Genomic DNA, 22736 nt, shown 5'->3' with positions numbered 1-22736 from the left:
CAGTCCCCTTGTTTGTTGCGATACTACACCTTTTTTTTTTTTATTCCATCGCGGGAGATGCTAAATCTATATTTCCGTCCAGAAAAAAAATGAAGCTCGGGGAGGCCCTGAAATGAATCCCCCAAATACAGTTCAAGGATCTGTAAAACAAGTACTGTACAGGGACTCTGAGGACACGTGTCAGCTGCGCCCTGAGGACACACACAACACAAGTTACAGTACACTCACAACACACACACGTCGTCTAAGTTCAGGCTGCTGCTTTTCCAACTTTCTAGCGGCATGGGTCGGGGACGTCCTATCACCACGCCCCCATCCCTCTGACTGACCAATGGTGTGAGGCTGATTACCTGCCTGGGATAGTACCAGGCTGCACGGCGGGGTACTCAGGTCTTTCTCTCCCACCAGCTGCTGCCTATACCCGGATAGATGTTTTGTGTCCTCCCCTCCGATCTCCCCGACATGGAAGCCATGTGGGGCCGCAGCTGACGATCGCTTCCTCTCTCCCTGCTCTCCGCGTACCTCTAGCCTATTCCCCTTACTATCAGTTTATATAGTGACTGACGGAGACGCCGCCATGCAGATCGTTGTGGGCATAGGAGGGTAAGTGATGCCGGTGGCAAGGGCGGCTCTCATGCTGGTGTAGCTGTAACGTAGCTCTGTGGGTACAAGTAGCTGGAAGAATGACTGCGTTAGCGCCTATATAAAGGAATAGTGCTTATACACTATGTGGACTTCCAGCTGCTACTAATGTTCCTCATTAGTGTTATGTATAGTGTGTAAGGTTTGTTTTAATGCCTGTGCTGTCTGCTTTGTTTATTATTATTATTATAATAATAATAATATCACAGCCAGTGGTCATGCAGGGCCATTGGTAGGGTTTTTGGTATCCCCCTGCAAACTAGAATGCCTTTCTGTGAGGGGCCAATGTGGTGATTAAAATGTTCCATCAAACCATTTGAGGTGGTGGAACTCAGTTCCTCCTAGTTCCCACTCTAACCCCTGATCACTGCTATTATTATTGTTACTATTGCTGAGCCAGTGGGAATTAATTTTTTAATTCACTAAATTGTAGGTATTTTTCCATTACTAAAATACTGTATATTAATTGGAAATAGGTTACACATTTACTGCAGATGAGTAAGCAGCCTTATCACATACATAATTCCAGGGCTGGGTGTGTTGGGTTTGCCAAGTTCTGATATGATCTGTTGTATTCCCTCCATTTCTCTGGACAAACTGCTTCTATAACAGTACTACATTACTCCAAAGCCTTAAAATAAATCCATAAAAACCCTGCCTATTGCATGGATAGTGTGTGTGTAATATATATATATATATATATATATATATATATATATATATATATATATATATATATATATATATATTCATGGAGTGAGAGCTGTCACTCAGGACTTATTTTAGCTGCAGTCAAATAACTTGCCCAGGTGCCATCCAATGAAGGCAGCGTCTACACACAGCCCACAGTAAATATTCAAAATAATTTATTAACTGGGGGGGCGGTGCTGTGAGGTATGGGCAGCTCGGTTCCGGGGACAGGCAGTGGGGTTCCGGGGACTGTTGTAGCCGCTGTAGCGGCAGCTTTCACTCCGTCTCCTAGCGCTATTTGCCTGGCGGCGGGAAACGCTGATGACTTTGAAAAGACTTGCCGGACGCTGATTGGCTGAATTCAACCAATCGGCGTCCGGCAAGTCTTTTCAAAGTCATCACCCGCCAGGCAAATAGCGCTAGGAGACGGAGAGAAAGCTGCGGCTACACCAGTCCCCGGAACCCCGCTGCTTGTCTCTGGACCCCCCCTGGCTGCACACTGGTATGATGTCAGCGGGGGGGGGGGGGTCACCCAGCCTCCGGCGCCAGGGGCAAGGCAGTCATTTGGTCCCCGTCCCCCGTCAGGGGAAGGGGGGGGCGCGACCAAATGACTGCCTTGCCCCGGGCGCCGGAAACCCTAGTTTCGGCCCTGTTGAATGAATATATATATATATATATTTCTCTTGTTGGCTTGCAATAATAATCCAGCAATGTGTTTACAGTTTATACAACAATCCTCCTTCATTATTTATTTATTTTTGATTAAGAAAATACTTATTCTTCCGCCTGTCATTGATTTGCACTGGTACAGATCTGTACTATATTGTACAAATCAAATGTGTTTTGCTTGCCATTCGATTCGATCCCAAATGAATCACAAGCAAAATCGCACTATGTGAAAACCTATTTAGCAAGACCTATTTCAGGTATCTAAGGTCTGTGCGAGTCCTTTCCTTTTCAACCTAGTTCCAGTTACACATTGCTATGTATAAGGTGATAGTGTTCTGTAAATGATCTCTCCTTCAGTCAGTCCATCTCGCAGGGCATTTTCTGTAAACTATCCTGGTAATCTACACCTTACCTTGCATTATTGCAGCTTGTCTACTATAATAAAAGATTAAGTGTTACAGCAGCTGACAATTAGCATATTTGAAGTTTCTGGTAAAGCATGAAGTCTGAGAACATCCTACGGGTGCAACATTTCTGCATTTCTTTTTTTTTTGTTGTTAAATAATGTCAATTTTTATTAAAGCATACAGCACACAAATCAATGTACATCACCCAATTCTTCGTAGGGTCATTCAAAGGGTACACATTGTGAGAAAGTACAGATCCATACTGTTACTTAAAATAACTGTCATAGCGCACTGCATGCCTGTATAACAACAGGAACATACAGTATATAAGACTAAGACACAGACAAACAGGGACAAGAGGAGGGGGGACAGATGGGACCGACAATTATACCTCTATTGCTATCTATCTAATTGTCATGTAGGTAGCCACTGGAGTTAATTATCTTTATATACCGTATTACAGGAGATCATCACTGGTCATTGTTTGAGCCCTGTCTTATCTAAGACAGGGGGCAAGCAAGGAGTTGTCTCTGACTTCCACAGCTGACCTATAGTGGCTTTGGCGGCTATTAAAATATGGCCCAGGATATACCTATCGCCACTCGGCATACTCGTACTATGGTGGAATAGCGCAATTAATGGAACAGCGGGAATCTGGACCTTCAGTACCTCCCCGATTAGAGAGAATATTTCTGACCAGAACGGCCGCAAGAGTGGGCACTCCCAAAATATATGGAAAATAGTGCCTATGCCGCCGCACTTTCTCCAGCAGTGCTAGGAAACCGATGGCCAAATACTATGCAGCCGTCTGGGTGTGAAATACGCCCTCTGAGATAATTTATAAAACATTTCTGCGTGGGTTAAGCATTTGGACATCTTGAAACCAGAGGTAGAAATAGATTCCCACTCATCCTCCGACAGCGTCACAGACATATCGCTCTCCCACCTAACGTGGGCTGGTAGTTTCTCCTTTTTAGATTTAGTTATGTCATACTGGTACCATTTGGAGATCCCTCATCTGTGGTGCCGGGAGGACAGCCAGGAGTATAATATTCTTGGGAAGGCCGGGGGGATTGTATTGTTTTTTAGATACCTAAGGAGCCAGTGGCGAATTTGGAGAAATTTATGGAAGTCCTGCTTGGGGATACCATATTTAGATTGTCTGCAGATGATGCTAAATTGTCCGCTGGAAAAAGATCCTTCAGTTGGGTCAGACCTCGGGAATCCCAGGTGTCCAATCTCAAGTTTGGTATAAGGGAGGCTATGGCAGAGAGGGACAGGTCCGGACCCGGGAGTAATACATCTACATCGTCCGAGATCAATCTATGCCATGCATTCAATGTTGCTCTAATAGCAGCCCCTGGTCCCAGCCACTCTGGTATTGCCCGACGGGGAAGTCAAAGTAAGTCCATAAGGTGGTAATCACCAAGAAAGGAGCACTCTATGCGAACCCAGGGTTTAGGGGAGAGCAGAGCAAACCCGTCTCTGGCCTGACTAACCAAACATGCAGAATGGTACCTCTCAAGGTCAGGGTAGGCCACCCCCCCCCCCCGCAGCTTTTAGGTAAAACTAAGGTCCTCCTAGCAACACAAGGTCTAACTCCTTTCCAGATATATCGAGAGAACAATTTATTAAAGCTGGTGTTAAGGGATTTAGGTGGGATTCTGGGTATAGCTCTGAAGAGATCCATGAGTTTTGGCAGCAGTATCATTTTAGAAGCTGCAATGCGACCCAATCAAGAGATCTCATGTGTTAACCAGTCGTCAATCAATTTCCCAAAAGAGCACAATAGTGGTTTGAAGTTACAATCAAATACATCGCAGTCTCTAGCTACCTGTACTCCTAGGTATTTAATGGATCTCAGTTGCCACGCGTATCTATACTGGTCCTTAAGAAGCTGAACTTCTTCCCAGGGGATGTTAAAGGGAAGGGCCTCTGTCTTAGATGTATTTAGTTTGTAATAGGAGATCTTTGAGAATTCGTCTAGCACTGTGTGCACTATTGGTAAAGACGTGGAGGGGCTCACTAGGGTTAAAAGGATGTCGTCTGCAAAAAGACTGATTATGTGGCCTGATCCACCAATGTTAGGGCCCTTCAGGCCCTCCGCAGCCCTAATCTACTCAGCCAGAGGCTTAATGGCCAACGCAAAAACTAGAGGGGACAACGGGCATCCCTGTCGGGTACCGTTGGTGATGTCAAACCCCAAGGAGAGACAACCATTCACAAATATCTTCGCTGAAGGGACCGAGTACAGGGCAAAGATAGAGTTTTAGAAACGACCAGTAAAGCCGAATCGGGACAGAACCACCTTTAAGTAGCCCCCAATGTAATCTGTCAAAAGCCTTTTCGGCGTCCAATGACAGGATCAATAATGGTTCTTTTTTTGTGGTTGCAGAATTCCAGAATATTGAAGACTCTGCGGGTGTTATCTGGGGCCTGTCTACCTGGAACAAAGCCAACTTGGTCTTCGGCTATTAGGGAGGGAAGGAGAGGGGATAGTCGATTGGCTATCATCTTGGCAAACAGTTTGACGTCCGTGTTTAATAAGGCAATTGGGCGGAAATTTTGAACTGCGGTGGGGGGTTTACCTGGTTTTGGAAGGGCAACAATCTGGGCTTCCAGCATTTATTTCTGCATTTTCTGCCAAAAAAAAATGCAAACTTTTTTGTGAAATCCCCTCCGCTTGATACCAGTTACATTCCTAAAATGAACCTGTAGTTTAATTTTGTTGAGTACTGTAGGTCAGTATATTAGATTGTACACTGTCAGTATTACTGCACTCAACTCGTGCATACTTAAACCACAGTAACTGTTCAGTTAATGTCAGGATAACTCTCCAATGAAGTAAGAATTTGTAGAAGTCCAATGTAGATTGTATAGATTACAATAACAATAGCCTCTCAAATGATTATACAGGGGGAGGCAAAAAGCCTTCCAGATTTTAAAGGTTAACCTAGTATACACACTGGGCAACTATGCCCAGCGTGTATGGACAGGAATGATCGCTATCATCGCTGCATACACACTGAGCGGCTTTCCCCCTGCCTGGCACGGTCAGCCGTCCTCAAAGCCGCTCATCTGCTAGTAATACCAGCAGGTGAGCGGCTTTACCGGCAATGATGCGGGAGCGCGTAGCATGGCTCATCGCCGGGCCAAACACACTGGGCGGCTTTAAGCTGAAAGCCGCTCGAACATGCTATTTTGAGCGGCTTTCAGCTCAGTCGCCCAGTGTGTATGGACCTTAAGTGACATCTTGTTCACAAGTAAATAAGCCTCTTAAATGCTTTTCCTCCATAGAGTTTACTTACTAATTACCCTAAACACATGTTTATTGTTTAGGCCGAGTACACACTACAGCGACGTTTAATCTGCAGATGGTCAGGAAATTTTCCTTCGTCCCAGACCATTCGACATTGCCCATACAGAGAGAAAGGAAGAAAACTGCGCTTTGAGGAAGGAATTATCACACAGCGTGTATAATTTTAAAAACAGTTTTTTATTCACTAATACAAAACCATACAAAAAATAATACAAAGACCTAATATCATTATAAAGGTGCAGAAATACATTAATATATACATTTTGAGTTAAGGGAAAGTACCCCTCTTTTAAATCGCTTAAATTGGATCCTGTTCCTATTTGGACAGCAATGGTGGTTAGGCTTAATAGGACAGTTTATAATATACCACTCACGGTTTTCGGGATGACCTGCTGCAGTTCTATATAGCAAATGAAGATGTACCCTTTGGAGTGGTGATGGCTGTTTGCTGTCCTTTTACTGGCTTTGCTTGGTTCCAGAGTTAGCAATGTCCACAAAAAGTCCTGGTTCAGGTATCCAGTGGAAGTAGCTTTGTAATCCACAGAGCACAATTGTGGAGAGGAATGGGGGTGCTGTGTTTCTGACGCGTTTCGCTGAGGGACTCTCAGTTATTCATTAAACTGCACCACGGCCATTCAGACGACTTTGTGCAGTGTAGATGCACACTCCTGCGCACTGAACAATTTGTTTCAATATGCCAATTATTGTACTGGTGTGTACCTGGCCTAATAAATGCTACATTTATTGTGCCACAGCATTATAAGACCCTGAATGCTGCATATATTAAAAAAGGTACTCTTTACCTAGCACGGCGCCCATCGCGGCCATCAAATGCACTAAAAAACCGGTGCGACGCGATGCCCGCGATTTCCCATAGGGAACAATGTTAAAAGTGTGATTGGATGCAATTTTACTGTTCAATGCCTCAATGCCCGCGATTTTTCCATAGGAAACCATGTTAAATGGGCCACAGAGCCCAAATAGTCCCCCTGAAGTCTGAAATGGCCCCCACAATTGTTAACGCCACCCCACGATCAACGTGAACCCGAAGCGTGGCGAGCGCAGCGGTACCCGTCCTCCGACCTTTTCATACCCCCACTATCCACGTCGGGGTGGAGTTGAAAATAGAATAGTGTGGCGAGCGCAGCGAGCCACCGAGCCCGAAGCGTGGCGAGCGCACGCGGATACCTTCACAGGTAAACGTGTCCCTTCGCAGGCTTCACAGGTATCCGCGTCCCATCGCGGGGCTCGCCACGCTTCGGGCTCGGTGGCTTGCTGCGCTCGCCACACTATTCTATTCTCAACTCCACGCCGACGTGGATAGTGGGGGTATGAAAAGGTCGGAGGACGCGTAACGCCGCCCCTCGCGGGCTCGCTGCGCTCGCCACGCTTCGGGTTCACGTTGATCGTGGGGTGGCGTTAACAATTGTGGGGACCATTTAAGACTTCAGGGGGACTATTAGGGCTCTGTGGCCCATTTAACATTGTTTCCTATGGAAAAATCGCGGGCATTGAACACTAAAATCGCGTCCAATCACACTTTTAACATTGATCCCTATGGGAAATCGCGGGCATCTCGTCGCACCCGTTTTTTTAGTGCATGCGATGGCCACGATTTTTAACCCCCGATGACCGCGATGGACATCGTGGGCGCCGTTCTAGGTAAAGAGTACCTTAAAAAATATAACATTATAAAAAGACTCTTTGAGGTCAGTTCTTAGGTTCGAGTAATGAGTACGGATGCCACATTTATACCCCTTCTACACCGCCGCAAAAACCAGTGTCAGCGGGGTGTAAATGGGTCAACCCGTGTCCATTTACTTGGAACTTCTAAACAGGTCCTGAACTGGGTTGAACACAGCTAGGACCTGGGTAGAGGGCAGTGTAAATGGGTATGCCGGGTCATTCAACCTGGCTCCCGTTTACATCAATGGGGCAATCCCAACCTCCGGACCGCAGTGTCCTGCGGTCAACATGGAGGTTGGGCAGGGGACGCACACAGCCTCCGCTGCTGTACTGTGTAGACAGCAGTGGAGGCAAGGAGGAGGTGAATGGATGCCTGTGTGTGGCATCCATTCACCTCGCGGAAGGGGGCAGCCGGGCAGCTTACCTTGGTGCTGGGCTTGTCCCCAGCGTGGCAATCGGCAGTCTCGTCGGGGGTGATCACTGTCCCGGCGCGTGGAGATAAAGTAATCTGCAAGCGCAGCTTCCGTTTACGTTGCGGGTAGGCACCGCAGTGTAACTGGTACGAATCCTGGATCCGACCTGGCTTGGATCCGTGTTCCAAATGTCAGGTCGGATCCGGGATTTTTGGTGTAAAAGGGGTATTGGTACTTATGTATTATCTGGGCTCCCATGTTAAATACACCCCATTTTTTCATACCCCTACTATCCAACTACGCATGGAATTGATTTTATATAGTGTGGCGAGCGCAGCGAGCCACCGTGCCCGAAGCGTGGCGAGCCCCACGAGGGGACGCGGTCTCATAAGAAAAACGGGAGCCCAGATATGACATAAGTACCGGGGTATTATATGGCCTCCAGACTTGTACATTTTTGTTTGCAGTACCATACAGCTCAATACAAAAATCAGGAATCAAGGATGGGATTGTGTTGTGAGTGATACTGCTGGCATTTGTACGCTTTTGCAACATCCGCTCACCACCTAATAGGATTGAATGCTTGAAAGCATATCAAAAACACTGATGTGGTCTTGAGCTGGACCTTGTCTAAATCTCACATCTGTACCATCATCAGTTTTGTGTGCTCTGGCTCTTTTTACATGCATGAGTTGTATTCCGTTTGATCTATTGTACAGACTGTCCAGTGCTGCAGAGTTGTGTGGTGCTCTGCAAGTAAATAGTGATTCTGAGAAGTTACATTTATCAACATGAATTTACACTTAAATAAGAAATGCACACTCTGTATGATTTGTTTTTATCTTGTTTCTAGTGTTACCAATGGTGGAAAAACCACTCTGACCAACAGACTGCTAAAATCTCTGCCCAATTGCTGTGTTGTACATCAGGATGACTTTTTTAAAGTAAGTAAGAGCATTTCAATGGTACAACATATCTTTAGAGGGCAAGCATAATTTGATTTATTAAACATATACACAACCGCAGCCTGTGCTTAAAAATAATATAATGGAAATAAAACGTCACACCCTTGTTCTTGTAATGATCATATCCGAGTACTCCTGTAGTTTATTCCCCCAGTATTGCCTTTGCCACTATGTATCTGTGGAACCAGTTTTGCATTCGGAATGTTGTAAGGTGTTATGTGCTGTATATTTTTGGTACAATGTGAAGAGGTGGATACAATGGTGCAATGATAACACAATTGTACTAGATACATGCATACATACATACATACACACATACATACATACATGGGGCCAGATGTACTAAGCTTCAAAAGTGATAAACAGCCAGCCAATCAGCTCCTACCTGCCATGTCACAGACTGTGTTTGAACAATGTCAGGCAGGAGCTGATTGGTTGTTTATCACTCTTAATTGTATAACTTTTGAAGCTTGGTGCAACTGGCCCATGGTAACATACTTGAGGTAAAGTCTGTTTAAATCCTAAATTATAAGTTCTGTTTAAATGTTTAGCAGTCTATAGACAGTGTTCTTGTGTCTATAAGGTTTTTATTTTATTTTTTTTGGACCCTATTTCAGCCCCAGGACGAGATCAAATTTGAAGATGGATTTAAGCAATATGACGGTAAGAAGGTGGCTTCCGTTGCTTCCCTGCTGGGACTGGTGGTGCTAGAAAGCAGTTATTACTGTATATGCCAAGAGGGTCTCGCTGTGAAATAGTGTACAGAATAACACGGTCTGTTCTCTGCCTCCTAGTGATCGGTGCTTTGGATATTGAAGCTATGATTGAAACAATTGCGGCCTGGAAAAAAGATCCTGTGAAGTTTGAGCGTTCTCATGGTATTAACAACACTATGGATAGGCATGTGTGCCAGAGGAATGAAGAGCAGGAGGCTTGTCACATCCTAATTGTGGAAGGCTTCCTTCTGTACACCTATGAGTAAGAATTTTCTGTATAACCCTACAATATTGTGTGTCTGAGATATCTGTACAAATGTAATTTGATTTTATTATTTTCCTTCCAGACCACTAATTGAGATGTTCACGCATCGTTATTTTATTTCAATACCCTATGATGAATGCAAGAGGCGAAGAAGGTATGTGCACTTTGATATGCGTGTATATATTTGTGCATTAATCTTCTGTTCCACAACTCTAAAGGTGCGTACACACGGGGCAATATGATCACTGGCAATATATTGCTCAGCAATCAAATTGCTCAGTGTCCCATTTTTATCTGCGACCAGAGATGGTTGCAGATGAAAATGTCACACTGCTGGGAGAAGAGGCAATTTGAAGTCGCTGGTCGGAGGAGCATGTTCCTCCAACCAGCGACCATTCAGGGGCAGAAAACGGGAGCTTGTACTCGACGATTTATCGCCGGTGCACACTCCCATCGCTGGCAATATGGTCACTCAGCAACCTTATTTCCAACGATATTTGCAATAATAGCCCTCGTGTGTATGCACCTTTAGAATATTCTAATTTACTCTTTGTGATCTCTTCTGAAATGGATCAGTTGGAGCTCAGGCATTGCTCTTACAGTTTGTTTAGAAGAAGGGAGGGGGTATGGGGGGGTTGTTCAATTGCACTTATATCTTTGCTTATATGTATTTATTAGCACCTGTGGTATTGGTGTTTCCTATTTTTGTGTAATTACACTTTCCCCTCCTATATTAGGGGTGGTGCTCCCTGTCTCAAGATTAATTACTGGGGGTTTGTATTCAGAGGCATTCTCTGCATGTAGTAACAAATGTACTTGAAATGTTTCAAAACCCTTGGAGTTGTCTGAATTCTGTTACTTTGTGTTTATTTCCTATTGATGTGTCTACAGAGCAAATTATGCTTACACTCTGTTCTCTGCAGAGTTATGAATATTTCCCAGGGGTCAACTGGAATTACTTGATTGCCTATTATAGGAGATATATTCTAGGTTTTATGCTTTCTTATTGTGACATATGCCTGTAAGAATGTTTGTTATTGTATGACATTTTTTACACTCGTAAAATCAGTGTCACTTGTAATTTATTAGTATTCCAGGGAGCCCTCGCAGAGACACGGCCACGGGACCGCTAGTCCATGCCCCCGTATTTGGGTTTTTGATCTCTGTTGGTTATATGAGATTTACTCTCTTCAATCAGTGTGCTGACAAGCAGATATACTTCTTATTATTGGTAGTGGATTTTGAGCTGGTATTACAGGCAGCTTCTTCTATTATATACACATAAGCAGTGTTCATTCTAGCACCTGCCATCTTTGAAAACCCATCCAGTTCCTCTTCCCTGCCTGGGGTGTCGCTGTCTGCTGTAGTGCTTCTAGCACAGTGTGGTCTGTATATCAGCACTGATATGCAAACCAAACCTGTGCGAGAAACACCACAGCAGACAGCGACACCCCAGGCAGAGAACAGGAACTGCATGGGTTTTCAAAGATGGCGGGTGCTAGACTGAACACTAATAAGGTAATCTGCTATTTTTATATATGAGAGGAGTATGTTGCTGACCTCGCAGTGACACTCTATTCTGAGTGCTGCCATGATGTTAGTATATTATTTCAGGTCAGAATTAGTGCCCTGACGAAGCCGAATATCTGGCAAAATGCGCATCGGCAAGACACCGATGGTGTCTGCGATTATGTAATATGTGTCTGATTGAAATGTATCATTATTAGGGGTGCTACAATAGAGGTGGGGTTATCCCATTAATTTTTTTGAAGCCACAACAGCAGAGGATGTACATACAGGGCTCCGGGGTAGAGAATGACTGACATCTTTAACTAGCGGCAGAGGGGAGAAAATAATACAGCAGCAGCGTGAGCATATAGTTAATTAAGCAAGCGGTCCGGATAAAAATAATTTGGACTGGATTAAGATACATACCCTGCAATTTCATACAGTTGATCCCATCCATGTAGGTCTGGTCCAGTTGTTGGAGCCAGCGCTCCAAGCAATCGGGCACACCTGTGCCACACTTTTTTAAAGCTAATTAGGGCAAGGGCTCATGGCTGCTGATACCAAGTGGCCAGGTGATAGAGGATGGGCCAGTAGTTTTTTATAGGCAAAACCCCCACTGAGCACAGATTGTTCAGCTAACATTGCGGGTGCACGGCAGGTGTGCTTACTGATCTTGCTTATAAAAAAAGCTCAGCTCCGCCGGCTCCCGCCACCCTGCATGTATGGGGCTTTAGACTTGGGTGATATGTGTTCAAACTAAATTGCAGTGTAAAAATATAGCGGCCAGTATTTACCCTGCACAGAATCAAAATAACTTGCCCAAATCTAACTTTCTGCGCATTACATTTGCCCCACCTGAAGTGAAAGATGGGTTTTGCCCATTTTGAGAAAACATGTTGTCCTGCGATCAAGTCTGAATTAGGCCCTGTATCCGTGTGGACAGCTACTAAAAGACAGGAAGGTACTTCACTATCTTAAAGGCGCTGGCATACTTCTGAATTCTGTGGAAATGTATCCAGCCAAAATGTGCTCGACTCATGCAGTATTAATGCATTCGACACTTGAACTCTCTCCCTTAAAATGGTCTATACCAGTAGTGCACGTTTTCCAGGTCACCTGGCAGGTGAACAGGTGCACTCATTAGTCACTGACACATTTTAAAAGATCACAGGTGGAGCCAATTATTTCACCTTTGATTGTGTGTGGAAACCTGGAAAACATGCACTGTTGAGGACTGAGGTTGAGAACCACTGGTCTATACCACTGTAACAAAGTGTAGTAGCCTCAGACCTCCCGCTCCATACATGTTACCATCTGTAAATTGTGGGGTGTTTTTTGCTAGAAGCAAAAGGGATTATTAGGCGCTTGTCAGGGGGGATGGGGGTTAGGAGGATGGGGGTAATCGGAAGAAGAAGAGCAGATTTATAGGATGAAGGTATAAATAAAAATAATAATAGTAGCAAATAAATAGAAGTAAAAGTAAAATAAAAATAAAAATTAAATAAAATAAATAAAACGTGCATAAATTGTTTACACTCTTTTGCAGGGTTGGAGGGAGCAACAGTCCAGTGTTTTATGACTCTAGCTTGCCCTAGCTTGCTAACCTGTTATACAGGAGAAGACGGCAGCGTTCTGCTGTTCAGCGTCTTCCGTGTGCTGCGGGCGGCTTGGGGTGACGTCACCTGATTCTCTGGCTTCTGTACGTGACTTGCGGCAGTAGCTGGAGCGGGTGGCAGTGTGTCCCCTTGCTCTCGTGATGTCCCTCTCTTTGGTCCAACGAGTTTACAGGTTAGCAAGCTAGGGCAAGCTAGAGTCATAAAACACTGGACTGTTCCTCCCTCCAACCCTGCAAAAGAGTGTAAACAATTTATGCACGTTTTATTTATTTTATTTAATTTTTATTTTTATTTGACTTTTATTTCTATTTATTTGCTACTACTATTATTTTTATTTATACCTTCATCCTATAAATCTGCTCTTCTTCTTCCGATTACCCCCATCCTCCTAACCCCCATCCCCCCTGACAAGCGCCTAATAATCCCTTTTGCTTCTATCAAAAAACACACCACACTGTACAGATAATTCCTTTTTGGGCTGCTCCACCACAAAAGCGCAACTTCGTCTGGGGAACTCCCGAAATTCGCACCATCTGTAACTTGGTGGATGTCTTGCATCAGCCACAGCACAGATCTCTGTAATCTTCACTAGTCATGATGCCCTAAACTTATACAACTGAAGTGACATTTTCTATCTCATGACATTGTGGCCCAGACAAAGTGCAATGTTTCCTTATCACTCAGAACAGGCATAAGACTTTACTAGGATTCATAAGGCTATGATCTGATATAGCACACTGTAATGTTTGCAATTGACGTCATTGTTCCATGTTGAGCATGTTCATTTGAGTTTGCCTGGAATGAACTCTATCCGAGTATTGGGTAATACTCTAATTTTACTCTATTAGAGCAATTGGAGGTTCTAAATTTTCTTCTTACACTTGTTCATATCACAGTTTTTTTTTTTCTTTTTTTTTAAGAAACCCCCCCCCCCCCCAAACCCCAAATTGGACCCTGACTTCTAATACAATTTTAATATGCAAGGAGTGGGCTTTCTGGAATATGTGCGGTATCCAATTAGCCAAGTCTTAGTTCTGGGTGCCCCAGTAGCACAATGGTCCAGATGCTTATCCTGAATCCCAGGGGTTATTTCATCAAAACAGGATTATTTTTGTTTTCTCTTGAAAACATCTTGAATTCTATAGCTAAATAGATGACCAGTGGTCGTTATCCAGCTATTAGCCCATTTGTAGAGAGAGAAAAATTATTGCAGCTAATAGATAGCCCCCTAAGTGTGGGAAAGATTCTATGTAAGCTGTTTTATCAAATCTGTATGACCAACAGAAACAGAAATTGGGTGCAATTATAAGATTTTAAATTTTCTTTATATAAATTTGTGACTGTTAATCCATGGACTTGTGTTATTGTGCATTAAGGACTCGTGGTTCTAGGCACCATTGGAGCATGCACTGAACTGACTACACACATCTACAGCCATTCAGTAACGCAGAGAACTGGGGGTACTTGTGTACTATCACGGCTCCCATCTCATTGCATACCATAAGGCTTAAGATGGTATGCAATGAGATGAGATGTGCTGCGATGGGACCCGATCTTATACAATTTAAAATTGTATACCATTGTATATGGCATACGATGAGATGAGATGAGATTTTAAATTGTATAAGCACACTAATGGGTGCTTTCAAGGTCAATTGGCCCCCCTATAAGATTTTTAATTGTATAAGCACCCTAATGGGTGCTTACAATGTTAAATGCACCCCCACGCCACCCCCACTATCAACACCAACCCGAAGCATGGCGAGCCCGCGAGGGGCGGCGGTACGCGTCCTCAGACCTTTTCATACCCCCACTATCCATGTCGGTGTGGAGTTGATTTTATATAGTGTGACGAGCGCAGCGAGGCGAGCGGACGCGTATTACATGTAAAGTATTACGCGTCCCCTCGCGGGGCTCGCCACGCTTCGGGCTCGGTGGCTCGCTGCGCTCGCCACACTATATACAATCAACTCCACGCCAACATGGATAGTGGGGGTATGAAAAGGTCGGAGGACGCATACCGCCGCCCCTCACGGGCTCGCTGCGCTCGCCACGCTTCGGGTTGGCGTTGATAGTGGGGGTGCATTTAACATTGTAAGCACCCATTAGGGTGCTTATACAATTAAAAATCTTATAGGGGGGCCAATTGACCTTGAAAGCACCCATTAGTGTGCTTATACAATTTAAAATCTCATCTCATTGTATGCCATATACAATGGTATACAATTTTAAATTGTATAAGATCCCATAAGATGGAAATCGTGGGAGTCGTGATAATACACAAGTACCGAACTGGGTGCCATGGGAATTTCAGGGATGCCCTGGGTTGGTGGTCCAAGAACCAATTTGTTGTTCTAGGCAAAACCAGTGCTTGTGTCTTCCAGTCCTAAACTTTGTGGACAAACAAAAGTGACTCCTGTCACTCACCACATAACTGAACCTAATGTTGACACCTAAAAACAATTTTCTCAATAATATACATTTGGTGTAGAAGTGGCATGAAAAAAAATACTGATATTCTGAGTCAGGGGTGGCCAAACCAGTCCTCGAAATCTACCAACGGTCCACATTTTCCATATCACCTAGCTGGTGCACAGCTGTAGTCATTACTAACTGTCACATTTACATACATGCTGCATTCATTCCTACTATAGATTCACAGGGTGCCTGGAAAACATGAACTGTTGGTAGATCTGGAGGACAAGTTTGGCCACCCCTGGTGTAGGGTGAAGTGATTCAAAAACATTTGAGAAAGATTGTCAGTCTGTATGTCTTCATATACTGCTAGGTCACTACTACCCAAATTCTTGTTGCTTCTTTAACAGCTCTCGAAACTACACTGTTCCTGATCCACCTGGACTTTTTGATGGTCATGTCTGGCCAATGTATGTGAAACACAAGAAGACCATGGAAGAACTGAATATCATTGTGGGTTAGTGCTTAATCAGTACAAGAGTTTTGCTTTATTGGGAATACATTGAATGCAACTACTCTATTTAACATCGTTGTCATCCTCTTATTTATAGAACATCTAAATGGAACACGTACAAGGGAAGAATTGTTTAACAGAGTATATAGAGATGTGCTGAACTTGATAAACTGCAAGGTACTGTAACAATTGCTGCAATCCCTTTCTGAATATATTGTTAGCACACAGCAGTACATATACATTCTAGCCTTTTTGACCTAGTACATTTCGGTGGGTTATTGGATTTGAGAGAAGTGTTGATACTTCTATTCTATCTGCTTAAAGGAATGATCAATGAAGGCTTAGTCATGTGTAAATTAATAGATTAAAACTGGGCACATGCCTATAGATTTATTTTACCTATCTGTCTGGTGGGAACAAAAGTCTGGTAATATGTAGGAGCAAACGCTGGAAACCAGACAATGGTCATTCACAAAAATTAGTTGAATCCTTTTAAGGCTGGGTACACACTAGCCTATTGTCTCATTGCGCTATGTCTACAGGCAATCCACCGATTACCTGTACACCCCCACCAGGAGCTGGAGTTTATTGACAGCTCAACTAGGCAGACACTTGTAAATCGTGCAATCTGACAAGATCTATCTGCAGATATATCTTCTAGTGTGTACACAGTTTAAGATTGGAGTAATATGTGGATTCCAATGCACAAACCACTGGTGGATTGCTGAAATCTTCCAAAGAAAAGTCTCCTGGCTTATTCTGTAATGAAGTAATGATTTTGTAGAAGGGAAAACAAACACAATACCAAATTAGCTAACTAATACATATAGTGCTCCCATTAAATAAATAAGAGTACCAATATTATTATTGGTACTTGTGTAGTTTCGCGGCAGCCTAGCATAGTTAACGTAGTGTCCCCGTCAGGCAGCGTAGTAACTGTACTGTCCCCACAAGCTGCAGCTCTGTCCCCAGCATTCCTGGCAAGCCTCCCACAGCGCCGGTAACCGCCGAACCCCTGCGCTGGCGGAGAGGCGATCATGCAGGCGCCAGCGGAGAGGCACTCCGTCTGCCTGAGATGCACGAGAGTCTCATACGCTTGTGCATCTCAGTAATTTGTGCGGCAGGGTACGGCAACCCTGCCCATATCTCGTGCACAAAGGGGTGGTGTGGTGCGCAAGTGCGTCTCATGCACAATAAAGTACGCATTTGCCAGTGCTCCATATTACATACTGGCAGTTGCCTCCATTTCAAACCCCCGCTATCCACGTCAACCCGAAGCATGGCAAGCGCACGCGTTATGTGACCTCCCGACCTGTTCATACCCCCACTTTCTTTGTCCTCCATCCTGGTGGCACAGCTAACCATGTGATGTAGGAGGGTCTGCAGGAGCAAGGCACCTATGCTAACTTCTTTGAGAGGCAGGCTCCTCCCTTCTGCATCCCAGAATTCCTCAGTTCGTTTTAGGTGCCCACTGGAGCAGGTACTATGCTTACTGGCTGCGGGCTGCAGCCGTTTGTAGAGTAGCTAGGAGTTTTTTTTTTTTATTAATATTCTCTTAGTTAGTGACAGGCTACAGTGTAAAACTTCCAGAGGAAGTTTCTTTACACTGAAAGCGCAGCAGAGGCTGACAGTTTGGGGCATTTAGGCTGTCCTTTTGTTCCTCCTTTCGAGGGGGTGCGTCCAGTAGAGGAAAAACAGGTAGGGGAAAGTTCCCCTCTGGCAAAGGAAGGCCGCCCAGATCCTGTTTCGGAGCCTTTGCAAAGAAACACCCTTCCAAAAGTGATAAGTTCTCAGCATGACGGGGCGGAGACTCCCCGTTCTGGGATCAGAGTGGTGGGTCGCCTCCTGTAGTTTTGGGATGTGTGGAATCTTTCCACCCCAGAACCTTGTGTTCTCGCCATCATTTCTCATGGTTACAGGATCAATCTCAGGGAAGCTCCCACAAAGAGATTTCTCTCAACACCCCTGCTGAGAGAAGCTCGCTTGCGAAAACGAGAAGGGAGTGGTGATCCCGGTGCCTCAGGAGGAAAGAAGGAAGGTATTTTATTCCATTATTTTCTTAGTCCCCAAATGGGAAGGTTCCTTCAGACCCATTCTAAACCTGAAGTCTTTAAACCTACATCTGTGGGTGGACCACTTCAGGATGGAATCTCTATGGTCAGTGCTTTTAAACATAGAACCTGGACAAGTTCTAGCATCAGTGGACATCCAGGATACTTACCTACATGTGCCTATATGCAGGGAACATCAATCTTTACTGCATTTTGCAATAGGGGAAACTCATCTGCAGTTTTAGGCTCTACCTTTCGGACTGGCCACAGAATAAAGAGTTTTTACAAAAGCGATGGCTGTTATGGCAGCGACTCTCAGGTTAAAGGGGGTTAGGATTATCCCATACTTGGACGACCTCTTGTTCAAGGCGGAATCGGCAGAGAAGTTGCAGGAACATCTGACGATTGCAACACAGTTTCTCTGAGACCATGGGTGGATGTTAAATCTTCCAAAATCTCACTTAACGCCCAATCAGAAACTTCAGTTTTTGGGTGTGATCTTTGATACACATGTACATCGTGTGTTCCTCCCAGAGTCCAAAGCGGTGGACATTCGCCGGTTGGTGCTGTCGATTCTCCAGTTGTCGATTCTCCATTGGGGGAGTTCTTATTCAATTACCCACGCCGTGAGCGGGTCCCTGGCTGCTCTGTTTGTCTGGCCAGCCTTCTCAGGAACGCTCAGCTCCGGCTTCCGGGTTCTCCCGATCGGTGGTGTCTCACGTGTACGCAGTGAGGGACTCCTGGATGACGCGTTTCCCCGCCTCTTAGAATGTCAGCGGCTTCATCAGATGACGTGTGGGTGTCTTGTCCCTGATATTTATCGGGGCATGCGCCGCCCATATGGGCGTGTGTTTTATTTAGTCACCAGCTCTCTTACAAATATCCCCTTATCCACGTCGATGTGGAGTTGCCTTTATAAAGTGTGGCGAGCGAGTGGACATGAAAAACGAGCCTGAAGTGTGACGACCAGACGCAGAATACACGCCATGCAATCTGCAGGGCTCACCACACTTTATAAAGACAACTCCACGCCGATGTGGATAGTGGGGGTATGTACGTGTCGGGAAGACGCGTACCGCGTCCCCTCGCGGGGCTCGTCACGCTTCTGGCTAACCTGGATGGTGAGGGTGTTTCAGGAACACATTCCCACCTGTCATGTCAGGCAGGTTAAAAATGGGCAATTGTTCCCACACAATGTGATGAGCGCTGACACAACGCTAACTGACTACGCTAACCGTGTAAGTTCCGGTTAGGCGTGAACGTACTCGCAGTCGCAGTTACAAGCCAACTACGCTGGCCGCTGGAACACTACTCTGATTCTGACAGGGACACTACGCTGACTACATAACTGCCGCTGTGAAACTACATAAGTACCACACTCTTATTGCCCCTAGAATTTTATATACTGTAAAATAGTATAAAAACTATAAAACTACTGGAAAACAAAAAGACCTAAAAGACAGCAGTGAAACTGATAAACTCACGTCAACCTTTTGCCTGTTGACATATAGTGGTCAACTTATTGACTGTCGACCTAGACTATGTCCACCTGACAACCAGAACCACTTTCTGGAGACCAGTTGCGACCTTGCAAATGTCCATTTTATGATATGAGCATCTAATTGAATAAGCAGTGTTTCTCAAACTTGGTGCAGTAGGGGTCCCAGACATCGGAATCCCAGCTGGTGTGTACAACAGGGTGGCAAGAGCATCTGAGCCTCTTGCACTCACTGCTGCCACCTGTTCTTTTTCCCATCCGGCACCCCTCAAACTCTGTCCTCAGGACCGCATTCAGTTCAGGTCACCCAGCAGGTACATTCATTACTCTACACATTTTAGAAGGTCCACAGGTGGAGCTAATTATTTCACTTGCAATTGATGTGATGACAACTGGAAAACCTGTACTGTTTGGGGTCCTGAGAACAGAGTTTGAAGAGCTTTTGGATTAAAATGAATGTACAATCTAACTTTTTTTTTCTTTCTTTCTTTCTTTCTTTCTTTCTTTCTTTCTTTCTTTCTTTCTTTCTTTGTTTTACAGAATTAAATGGCAATAAGGCTTCACAACTTTTTTGGGAGATTTAAAATTTTTATATATATATATATATATTTACACTTTGTTTTGTGTATATATATTTTTGAAACGCAAAGAATTTTTAAATGCTATCCGCAAAAAGTACTTGAATAAACCACTTCTTGCAATTTTGCTTGCATGATTTCCATATATGAAAGGACAATTTCCATGATTGAAAGTTTACAATGAAAGCTGCGTTTTGTAAAGAGATTTCAGACTTAATCGATGAAATGGATTTTCTTCTTCGATCCCCATGGCAGCCATGACATTGGGATATCCTCACTCTCCTCTCGTTTAGACAGGATGTTTTTCTAGGAACCGCCCACCTGGTGATATATAACCTCACTCCTCCCCTTCCTCCTTGTCTCCTAACTAGTTTGGATAGGTAGAGAGTGTTATTTTTCTTTCCAACTAGGGCTTACCTCTATCTCAGCATGGAGCTGAAAGGGGTGGCTCCCCAGGGAGGGGGGGGGGGGGGGGAAGAATATCCGGGAGTGTGGCCTGTATAAAATTCTGCTCATTGTATACTAGGACTTGGTACTTTTTAGGGAGTGTGGCCTTTATAGAGTCCTGCCCATCTGTTTTAGTCGGCTGTAGCTGCCAAAACTGCACTAGAGCCGCATTGAGGATTGCAGACGCCGAGAGTACCAAGCCACGATGGCGCCAAGGGCCATTATGTGTCTGCAGTTCACCAGGTGCTAAGAGACACATGTCTGCTACTGAATGGCTGGAAATCCCTGCTGTGCAGCATGACCTCAGTACAGCAACAGCCCGGTGCCAGATGCTGTGTCGCGTCCCTGGCACTTATGATCAGCACTATTCTTACGATGTCAGTAGTCTCCCTAAGTCCAGAATTTTTCAGAAAGAGTAAACTAGAATAAGGCCCTTTGTACCAGATGATTTGGGCAACTGTTATAAATGCTCCATGATGAGAGCTAACTATATGCATAACTTCTGGGAGTGTGGTAAAATTAGAAATTTCTGGAATAAGGTATTGGACTATATTAACTGCCTTTTTACGGTGAAAATTGTAAGGAATCCAATGGAAAGCTTATTTCTCCATTTCAAAGACTGGGAGCTTGGTCCTAATAAAAAAAAAAAATTATCCCTATACTCGTGATTTTGGTCCTAGCCAAAAAATGTATATTGTTATATTGGATTTAAAAACAGGCCCCATCAGTCCAAGAACTTAAGCTTGCCTTATTGGATGTGTTGTTCTATGAAAGACATGCTCTGCTTCCTACGGCAGAAAAAGATGCAGCGAGATTTTATAAAAAATGGGACTTATGGGGCGTGGCTTGGCCGAGCATGTGAGTGAAAGCAGGGTGAGGAAGCTCCGCTGAACATCCAAATATACATCCTGCCCAAGAGATCATAGGCACTTCATTCCCATCCCCATACCTTGCTAAAGCTCCCCTGCGTCCCTGGAGCTGCTTAGATCCTTTGTATAGGAGATCTGCGGGTGACTGGGCATCTTGGCATGCCTATCGCTCCCACTGCTGGGGGTGGGCGCCATCTTGGTGTTCCCTTGCCTGTTGGTGAGACCCCAGCTCCTGCACTGACTGCCGAGGTCCTGCTGCTGAGCGCACCGAGTGGGGCCGTGTCTCTGTTGCTGCCGGCGGCAGCTGAGTGCGAGACCAGTGGGGGTCCGGGTGTCTTAGTGTGCCTGGCGCTCCCGTTGCTGTGTGCGGGTGCCATCTTGGTGTCCCCCCGTGAGGCTCCGGCACCTGCACCCCCATGATTGTGGCTTGTGCTGTGCCTGCTGGGCACATCGGAGGGGGCCGTGATTCTGCTGCTGCCGGAGGGCACTGTGTGTAAGAGCTGCGGGGGCCTGGACATCTCCTTCTGTTGCCTGGTGCTCTCTTTTGGAGCCTTTACTTTTGGCTGAAAACCGCCGGGTCCTACCCAGTCACTGATGACCCGTTATGCCTGCACAGCACATTACTGGGACCCGTGTTCCTGTTGCCCTAGACATCTTGTGAATCGCCAGGAAGTGATAAGCCACCGTACAGGGCCATCTCTGGACTCTCATACGGGCACAGGCTGCTTCACCGCCGCTGGGTTCTGGATCTCCCACCCAGAGAGTGCTGATACCTGGCTATCCAGCCCACAATAAATATCCGGTGACTATAATAACAATTGCAATTTAAGTGACTGGGTGTGTTGGGCCATCATATTATACCACACACTCACACATTGGGGTGCTACGCAGGAGGACATAACTGTATCCACACTGATTACAACCCACCTGTGGCCTTAATACCCTCCGACACTTGCTGCTATTACTATATTGCCACTGCACTATACAGTATGGGGAAAACCGGCCAGGCTACTGCAGCCTCCAAGCTTGAGCAATTTGGCAGAGGCTCTCAATCTAACAATCCTCCCTCCCACTCTGGTGATCCACCATCATCATCTGTGCCTGCGGAGACTCCCCTGTTGTCCACACTCACTCAACTCAATTCAAGAAATCCTCATGGCCATAACAGCATCCGAGCAGAGTGTTACAGATAAAATAGGTCAGGTGCACTCCCGTGTCCAAGACTTCTCTCACGCTGCCCCCCTGCACTGGAACAACCTCCCGCCACCCATCAGGCTTTCTGATTCCCTTACCTCCTTCAAGCGCTCCCTCAAAACCCACTTTTTTCGACTAGCCTATCCCTCCTCCTAACCTCTTTTGATCCTCCTATCCTGCCTCCGTTCCCATCCGTTTCTACTTATCCTATTGTTTTTCGTTTGTCCACCCACCTCCTTTTAGTATGTTAACTCTGAGTAGGGCCCTCCGTCC

General features: G+C 45.1%; 1 protein-coding gene across 1 annotated transcript; it reads left to right on the top strand.

The window, feature by feature from the left end:
* Positions 1-346: 346 nt before the first annotated feature.
* Positions 347-20158, top strand: LOC146075090 (nicotinamide riboside kinase 2-like). Its single transcript, XM_083183972.1, has 8 exons — positions 347-603; positions 8680-8770; positions 9409-9454; positions 9586-9769; positions 9855-9926; positions 15723-15829; positions 15924-16003; positions 19916-20158. Exons 1-8 carry the CDS (start codon positions 578-580, stop codon positions 19919-19921), a joined length of 612 nt encoding a protein of 203 aa, XP_083040098.1. The 5' UTR covers positions 347-577; the 3' UTR covers positions 19922-20158.
* The last annotated feature ends 2578 nt before the right edge of the window (positions 20159-22736 follow it).

This window comes from Crinia signifera, chromosome 4, assembly GCF_055691185.1.
Source record: "Crinia signifera chromosome 4, ASM5569118v1, whole genome shotgun sequence".
In the NCBI taxonomy this organism is placed as follows: Eukaryota; Metazoa; Chordata; class Amphibia; order Anura; family Myobatrachidae; genus Crinia; species Crinia signifera.
This window is presented reverse-complemented; position numbering and strand designations above follow the sequence as displayed.